This window comes from Hipposideros armiger, unplaced genomic scaffold (genome assembly GCF_001890085.2).
Source record: "Hipposideros armiger isolate ML-2016 unplaced genomic scaffold, ASM189008v1 scaffold_1132, whole genome shotgun sequence".
NCBI classification, from domain to species: Eukaryota; Metazoa; Chordata; class Mammalia; order Chiroptera; family Hipposideridae; genus Hipposideros; species Hipposideros armiger.
In genome coordinates, this window is record NW_017732482.1 from 314,165 (window position 1) to 323,349 (window position 9,185).

Here is a 9,185-nt window from a genome sequence, read left to right on the forward strand (position 1 = left end):
TAGTAGACTTGTACTATTTTTATTACATAAGAAAATCCAAAAGTACAACATTGACTATTTTCTTGCTTAAAGATCATACCTGCTCTGGTTTATTTAATATCAACATTACCACAGCTGCAGGAAATTAAATCGAACCTTTAGAAGGTATCGCATACGGACCTGGTTGTGGTTATAAACAATAAATTCATTGTAGTTGAGGGTGTAACCCTCCGGATTCAGAATTCCTGTGTCACGTGCTGGTCCTAAAGGCACTGTACTCCCATTCCTGCCAAATAGAGGAAAGTGTGTCAACCACTGCCTCTGGTTCAGAAGTTGGAACAGAGAAAGTAGAGTGTTAACCTGGTCAAAAGTTTTCTGGCCATCCAGGCTCTGAGTACTTACAGGGTGATGAAGCTCGCAGGATTGGGAGCCATCTTGCCCAGCCCCTTGGTGCTGTGTTTGTCCTGAAGTAATCCTTCTGCCTCTGGATTGGCCTCTAGTAGCTCATTATACTGACCTAGAGCTACCTGCAGAGCAAACAATCGTTGAATACCCACATCCTACTGAGAATTGGATGGCCCTAAAGCCAACAGAAGATCCCACCAGTACTTTCTTCCCATATTCCAGCAGAGGAATTTGATGCAATAGAAATTGTACTTGGCTCCCCTCTCAGGTTCTCCCAGGTGAACCTCTTGGTTCTGTGGTCAAACTTTTCTTTGGAATAGGAACTAATAATAAAACAGGGATCATGTGCTCTTGCCTTACCTCTGATAAGAGCAGTAGTCCAGTATCCTTTAGGCGAGAGGCAAAGCAGTAATTGGCACTCTTGGAAGACATGTCAGCAAAGTAGATTCCTTTTCCAAACTGAAATATATAAACAACAAGGTCAGCTGCTTAACCTATTGTGTTAGAAGGGTGGTTCATACCACTGACCCTGTGTTCCTAGTATCTTAAATACAACAGAGACCCTGTTCCATTTCCCCTCACAATTATGTTCCAGGGGAGCTAGAAGCATTGGTGAATCTCTGTTTTTTTTTGGGAAAGGATGGATATATTTAGGAATTTAAATAAAGGACATAATAAAAAATGAGCTGGGAAGGGCACCACCTAATCCTAATCTAGAAAACAAGCGGGGAGGGAAAGGACAGAGACAATGATTGTATCCTTTGCACTGTGCCTCCTTCCAGGGTTCAGTTTCTACTCACCATGTAACCTGTGATGGGAGCCTCAGGAGGGGCAATTCGAAGCCCATGGCTCAGTATTCCCATCCAGTTACTCAGCCTGGAACCATGCCATAGCAGCATCCTAAGGAAAAGCCATTATTATTGTAGTCTCTGTTGCTTTCCTGCAAACATAGGCCATAAACATAAAAAAGCCAACCGCTGTCTCTGCCTTCCTTCTCTGTAAGTTCCATAATTGCACTTCAGGTAAGGGAATGTCTTATCAAATCCAAAGGCAAACTGATACCTGTTTTGAAGGTCCTCTCTGAAGGCTTCTTTCTCACCCTCCTTCTCTACTTCAAAAACATCCAGCAAGGTCATGGTGTAGTCACTGTGTGTGGGAGCATGGGTAGACTGCAGGTACTGAGAAATCACCTGTGAAAAAGAATGAAAGAAATGGTCGATGTGGACTCTTTATAAAAGACCAGGCTGAACTGAAGAACTTCAGGGACTCTGGTATATAATGGCAGACCTTTCTGCTCCCTAATGGTCTCACAAGGCAGTTAGAGAGAGCGTTACCTTCCCAAATTCCTAGTAAATAGAAATTCTGCCCTATGTAAAAGTTTGCTCTTAACCAGAAGTAGCCAGAAAACTGTGTGTGTGTGTGGGGGGGGGGGTCTTAAAAGTATGAAAATAAATGATCATTTTTCTTACTTTGAACTCATAACTTTCATGGTCTAAAGGGCGCAAGGCACAATGTAGTTTTCTATAGTGTTGGTCCAATGGGTGTTCTGGGCTTTGCAGCTCTGTCTTCACCAGCTTAATGGCAATTTCAATGTCTCCCAAAGCCTGATAAGAGATATAGAATCAATATGGGAGGAACCTGGGACAAGAGATTTAATATTTCCCAATCTACACATCTCTTACCTCTAGTAGTTGTACTTTGTCTGACAGTTCTTTCTCTGTCCGGATTAATGGAGGGGTACGGAGTCTAAGGACAGAGATTCAACCCATAGTAAGTCTCTGGTAAGTGGCACATGACTAAAAATAAGCGAGTAAATATAGGTCCTTTAGAAAAACGTATAAGAAACTAGGGTTTTCCATTTGAGAGAAAGAGAGAGGTTTTAACTTCCAATTATATAGAGATATGAGGTATATACTCTGAGTAGGATAAAACAAACTATATAGATTTTGACATTTGAGACTAGATCTGAAATTCTTTTTCATGGGATATTTTTTTCTTTTTTTAAAATAAGATATATCACCATCAACAAGGAATAGTTTGGATATAGTCCTGTCTAGAAGCAGTAGACCACTCAGTTATAATATTTCTAGGTCACAGAGCTCTATAAAGCAACAGAAGGAATAAAATAGCACCAGAATACAGAATCAACTGTATTTAGATAAATGTATACAGAATCAACATGTATCAAGATAAATGTATTTTATATACCTAATGTCATTTGAGTTCATAGAATGGTGTTAGTGTGGTTACAGTCACCTTAAATAGGAAATAGAGGGGATTATGCCTGAAGGTGTTTTACTTGTTGGTTGGATACTAAACCCATTCTCTCTCAAGTTGGTAACTTCCACTTGGTCAGAATATGCTTGTGATCAGGCCAGGAGACCACATCCCATACTTGCAAGCTGATTAATTAGGCTATCTATAAATCATTTTGGCTCTGTATCTATTCAAGATGATCATTTCCTTAGAAATGAAGGATTAAAAAGATTATAGTTGCTGGAGTGATATAGGGGGTACGGCTGGGTAGAAGACCAAAGTGAAGTAACAGCACTGGCCTTACCCAAAGTCATGTGGGATCCTGGTGTAGAATTCATTGCATGCTTCCATGAGAGTTTGTCCATGCTGGCCAGCCCGAATACAATCCTCAATCTTCTTAAGAGACTGGTAACCTGCCTTGATTTGTGCCACTGTCAGCTTCCCTGCAGGCCCAGCCAGAGATCAGACTCCACAACTAAGGCCCCTTCCTATAAACTATATTTATGTCCCTGTCCAACAAAGACTCTCACCTTTCAACTTTCAAAATAGTCCCTCCTCCTTCCATACAGCCCCTCACCAAATCTCATTCATCATTAACATCATCAAGCTTTTAATCATGATGGTTATGAAATATCCCATTAAAGGAAACAGGAACTATAAAAAGAGAATGTAGGATAGAATATGAAGTCCTACCAAGTGGGGCTTTCTTGATATCATATTTCATTTCTACCATCATCTCTTCCATGGCTTGAACATTACAGATCAACTTCATCAGCTCCTGTACACGAATATCTAGCTGTGACTCTGGTTTCAAGGGGGATTTAAGAGATTTCTCTTTCTTTGTTTCCTCTTCATTCTGTAGCGAAAAAAAATAAAATAAAATAAAATCTGTAAGGATCTATTTTAAGCTCCCTGCAAGGACTGACTCTACAATATCTCTGGCAGGTGAACATCAGTCTCTGCTTGAACACAGGCTCATTCCAGTATTAACCTCGTCAGAGTACTCAACATGACTTCCACCTTCTAGCCCTACTTTGCCTTTTCACCGTTAAATACAGTTAAATAAGTCTAACAAGCCCTCCTAACACGATATCATTAAATATATAAAAGCAGCTATTATGTCTCAAATCTTCTCATCTTAAAAAAACCAAGATTTCTCCAGGATAGTTTTCAGCATCCCAGTTGCACTTCAGTTTGGCAATTATTTATTTATTTATTTTCTTACTTGTGGTATATAGCTCAACAAGTGAAGACAACTTTAAATGTAGTTTTATCTGACTCTTACTCCTCTCTTGATCCATAACATTAAACTTCTGGAAATGGGACCTAAGATTTTTTTAAGAACCTTAGTAAATAACAGACTAGAAAAGCACATTCTATCCACATTCTACAGCCCCTTCAAGATTACTGAGATGAGTGAAAGTCACCCCTGAGGGAACTGTATTCTTTTCTTAGGTGGGAAACAGCAAGTCTCAAAATACCCTGGGCCTGTTCTGGTCTAGGACCTAATCTAAGCCATTCTGCTGGATTTCACCCTGATTAAGAAATAATATTTTCCCTAAACATACAGAGTTTACCTGAGTATTGGTGGTATAGTCCATTTGTAGCATATCGTATTTTCCAGGCACCTTTTCAAACTTCCCACGATCCTCCCAATTGTTTTTTGTTTTGTCAAGGAATCTGTAGAGTCCAAGGTGGTGAGAAAATCTTACAAATAAGGGTCTACTATTATGGATGGGCTTACAATTGTTTCCTTAGACAGAACATCTCCAAACATATGTCCCATGGCAGAGCTCTTTCACACATCAATTGGATTCTAAATTAGGACCCTGAATAAACAGTAAAGCTCTGGAGACAAAGGTAAAAAAAAAAAGGGAAACAAGGACACTTGGACTTCCCAAAGGCCCTGAAACACCACAAAAGTCATTGAGATTTAAGACAAAAGAACCCTATCCAATCCTTTTCTCTGAAAGAAATGTTCCCAAAGACCCCAAAAAGTTCTTCATACCATAGTAAAATAATTTTTTAGACTCTAGATGGATACTCTCATCCCACTTTTCCCAAATTTCCTAAATTGTTGGTTATGTGCTAAATATATTAAATCTTCTGTTTTTAGTCAATTTCAAGATTCCAGGTGGATATAATCACTAACTAAGGATGAAATTTAGTGTTCTAGTCACTGAATGGCATAGTGTTAAGACACATTTAGCTCAAATCACATTTATTATTAATATTATAGAATTCTTAAACAAGATACATCCAAGAGGAAGAAGGGTATTTTTTATACTCATTTCTTAGCACTCACTTCTTCTGAAAGATTTCCTTGGCCTTGCTGAGGTCCCCTGAACAAGACACCAAGCTGTGCTGCCCCACTTTCCCAACTGCAAAATAAATGCCACACATAAGATGGTTCCCTGTCCCCTAGCCCAAGAAGTTCTCTAATAGTAACAAGCCAGCTCTCTGCTTAGCATCTGACAAATGGGCTAGGGGAGAAGGTGAAAGGGCTTCGGGAACTGATCCTGTTGATATTAGTTCCTTGCTAACGGCCGTAGTCTCTGAGCAGCACTAGCAGACCAATCACAGAGAGTTCTCACGAAGAGTGACTGAGAACTAGCTGCTCATACTTTTTCCAATGGGAAATTCCTAGTGGGGATGCCTGCTACTCCCCAATTTCAAAAAGCACAATTTGACTCCAGAGCCCTTCCCAGGTTACAAAACCTCAATTCTACCAATTTAAACCCAGCGGATCCTTTGGCCACTCAGTAAGTTGCTTCTGGCTTTCTGAATGACAACTCAGAAAATCCGTAATGAAAGTCATTACCTCGGCCCCATCTCATCCAAACACTGAAGTTCCTCTGGGCATCATCTTCTAATAGCTGAATCAGATAGTACTTGTTGTTGTTGAACTGGAGATTGGTCTTTGATGAGTAAAAGAAATATGAACATAAAAGGACAGGGGTTTGCAAACAGAAGCCACATAAACCAATGACTGACTCTTTCTTGGTCAGAGGTGCTAGTAATTGCAGTAAGGAAAAGGTTAGCATGGGGCAACAAAGATCAGATTCTTAGGAGAGTAAGGATTTAAGGAAAGATTAGGGTTTCTATGTAAAACTTTGGATTCCTAGGAATTAAAGCTGGAGCCTGGAAGCTTCCTACAACTTCCCACCCAACCTCAAATATCCTATATTGGTTGGTTCCTTCTGTTTTTTCCTGTCTCAGCTCCTTCCATAAGTACTTCCTAAGCCATATGTGTTTTCCAGCTCCCCACCCACTCCCAAAATTATTTTTACAATGAAAACAATTTTGATGCCCCAAAGGCCTGTAACTGTTATGCTTATTTGTTTAGATAACTTACTCTTTAATAGTTTTAATTATAGCTTTTTTGTTAGCTACAGCAATTTGACAATAAGCTGAGAGCAGGACAATGTTAGGAGGGGATAGAGGACAGGCAGAAACCACTGCCCCATCTATCCCATACCTAACCTGACCTGACTTGGAAACATTCAGAAAGAATGTGACTAGTATCTTAAAAGAGGTATCCTGTAAAAAACTTATTTAGAGTGAGGACAGGGAGTAGTGTGTGCTAAGGAACAGCAGCTTGCGCTATAAGGTTGAGTCCTGGTTATCCAGGCACTCTTCTTTGTTACGTGTGCTGCCCCTTCCTACCTCCTGCCTGCTCACATTCCAGAGTCATTGGATGTTAGGACAAAAAGGGGCCTTACATTTTTTTTATCTGCTTATGATATTTTAAGTGAAAGAAGCGGTAACAAAGGAACAGTAGGTAGCTGTTAAAATTATATACGATGGATCAGTAAGTTCAAAGATGAAGAGATATTCAGGAAATATATTAACCAGGCAAATGTATTATATCTATTTGAAACAACAAAAATAAACAAAGAGAAAAAGATTAAAAAAAATACAAATTTAACATAAAAATTTAAAACTTTAGTTAAGGGCAAAAAGTATGCCATAAAGAAAATCAAAAGGCAAATGACAAATTTGGAAAACATATAAACAATTTACATTATAGACAAAAGGCTATTCTCCAAATTATATAAAGTTCCTCGAAGCCAGTAAGAAAAAACCCAACAACCTCTTAGAAAATGTGCAAAATGATATGAACAGAGTTCATAGATTCAATAAAAGAAATATGCAAAAAGATCTGCTTCGTATCGAGGACTCATCAGGTAGACTGTGCTAGGGCCGTGTACTTGGGAGTATGAAGCACTAGTGGCTAATATAAGGGACTACAGAATTAAAGATCTGGGCATTGGGACACTGTCATCAGTTATCCAGAATAAATTCCCATAAATATAATGGTTCCTCCCCTTACCTGATTTAGCATGATATCATACACATCATTCCCTTCACAGTAAACATGGGCCTAGAAAGAAAAGAAAAAAACCTGACATTTATATAGTCTCAGCCTTGATGAGATCCTAAGTGAGGCTCTAAATTTTCTTATCCCTCAAGGTGTCATTCTCCAGCACTACCAACATCCATCTTCCAGAGAAAGAAATGCAAAAGTATGTTCTTTCACACGTAAGATGCCATTCCTATAATGAAAACACACTGCTTTTTGGTAATTACAGAAACAAGTGATTCTAACTCAGTTAAAGGAAAGCTGCTCTAGAGAAAGCCTTTCTTTTGTATTCTTCAATTTTTTTTCCCCATTCATCAGTAATTCATGCCATACCAGGGCACAGTTTCTCATTTCTTCCTTGATAATGACATAATTTTCTAATTGAGAAAAAGAATGAGGTATGGAAAGCTGATGACAACCCCAGAAGTTAACCATGTTAAAATCACCGATGATTGACCCCGAACCTCACCACTCCCATCTCTTAGCCTTGGAGAAAATTAATCACTAGTAATGTTTTGGAGAGGATTCGTAAAATGAAAACTAGCAATGTTCCAGATGGGAATCCCAATAACAACAGAACACTGCTCTCTGAGAAATCAATGGGCCGAGGAGTCTCTTACCTTCCCTACTTTGGTGGTGCACTCCGGGTCCACGGGAACTTTGCCCTTTAACAGCAAGGTCTTCACAGACTCTGAGGAAAGACAGCTTTGTACTATGGTTACTTGTATGGGAATCGTGGTTAGACAGAATCCTGTCATAATTAACTTTGCCCTTCCTAAGCAATCCTGATCTGCCTAGGCCTCAATCTGTCTTAAATACATGAAACTGAAGTTTCCAAGAAAGTAGATTAGTCCTGTGCTGTGCCCCAAAGATAGAAAGTTTATTATATCTTCAAGAAAGGCAGAGATAAGAGTTGAAAGAACAAGATATCCCCCACCCTCACTCCTCCGAGAGACCTCCTTGCTGCCTCATGTCCTCCTTGGCCTACCACATGAAGCTGACCATTTGTATCTTCTGTTCTGTCCTTATCCACCTTCCCTCCAGCCACAGGCTCCTTTTTCACCCCCTGCCTCTGGCATCTTCTAGTTTTCTTGGCAGGAGAAGGGTCTTCTGTAGCTGTGTTGCCATTATTAACTCTTTGTGTTTCATCTGCTGCTATAGAAGCTAAAGGCAAGAAGAATGACAGAAAAAGACAAAATAAAGGATGAGTACACAGTGAATATGATCCTTCTTGGAAAAAACACCATCTTTTTAAAGAAATGGTTTAGGATGGTTTTGTAAGCTTACAAAGAAATAATAACTCTTGATAACAGTCTGAATGGCTTCCTCAATTGCTATTCTAGCCAAATAAAATAAAATAAAATAAAAGGGAGCCATAGGGCTCTTATGAGTTCATTGCCTGATGCCTGTATCTCATAACCTGCTTATCTCTTCTGTTTACTTGTGTCCAAATACCCATCCTTAAACTAACTTAGGTCGTATGAGACAATGGTTACTAGAGTGCTCTGCAGTCTGTGTGGAGCTTGGAGCTTAGCTCTGCCTCTTTTAGCTGTGGAAGCTGGCAGAAGTTATTTCATCTCTGTACCTCAGTTCCCCCAACTGTAAAATCCAGAGGATGACAACAGTACTGAATCTACCGGATGGACCTATGCATTTATGAACATATTACACAGAGTAGAGACGTCATCAATCCTAAGACTTGAATTTTACTACCTCTGAAACTGGGATGCCTCTTAAAATAGAAGTGAATCATGTTTTAACTGGAAGCGTTTTTCCTTTCTTAGCGGTACATAAAATAATGATGCACCTTACAATTAATTCCTTCTAAATGTATGGCATTAGATATTGACAATAGTGTTGGCACTATGTTGGTTGCTATAGGTCCACAATTCTATAATCCAAAAAGCTCTAAAAAAACCGAAATCTAAAAGTTTAGCACCAAAACTAGTTTGGTAGCCAAGAGCAGGTCAGGGGGGTGACGGAAGGGGTAAGGGGCTAGGGTAGAGGGTGCTATTTCTTTTCCGACTTCCCGCCCCTCGGCATTCTACCCCCCAACAACAAGCTCCCAACCTCGCGTCAGGCTGCTCCTAGTCCCCCGACGCCGAGCCGCCATGAAGCCCGAATGTTGACGTAACCAATCCTTTCCCAGGACTTGCCGATCCCAGAATCACAAGGCGGGAAA

At 39.8% G+C, this 9,185-nt stretch overlaps 1 protein-coding gene across 1 annotated transcript; it reads right to left on the minus strand.

Annotated features, from left to right (window-relative positions):
• PARP2 (poly(ADP-ribose) polymerase 2) lies at nucleotides 1-9,185 on the minus strand. The gene is made up of 16 exons (XM_019632352.1): nucleotides 9,074-9,185; nucleotides 8,006-8,167; nucleotides 7,624-7,694; nucleotides 6,974-7,024; nucleotides 5,462-5,558; nucleotides 4,946-5,021; nucleotides 4,218-4,320; nucleotides 3,334-3,496; nucleotides 2,945-3,083; nucleotides 2,067-2,130; nucleotides 1,854-1,988; nucleotides 1,447-1,574; nucleotides 1,185-1,284; nucleotides 745-843; nucleotides 382-506; nucleotides 1-265 (listed from the first exon to the last, which is right to left on the minus strand). Exons 1-16 carry the CDS (start codon nucleotides 9,114-9,116, stop codon nucleotides 106-108), a joined length of 1,716 nt encoding a protein of 571 aa, XP_019487897.1. The 5' UTR covers nucleotides 9,117-9,185; the 3' UTR covers nucleotides 1-105.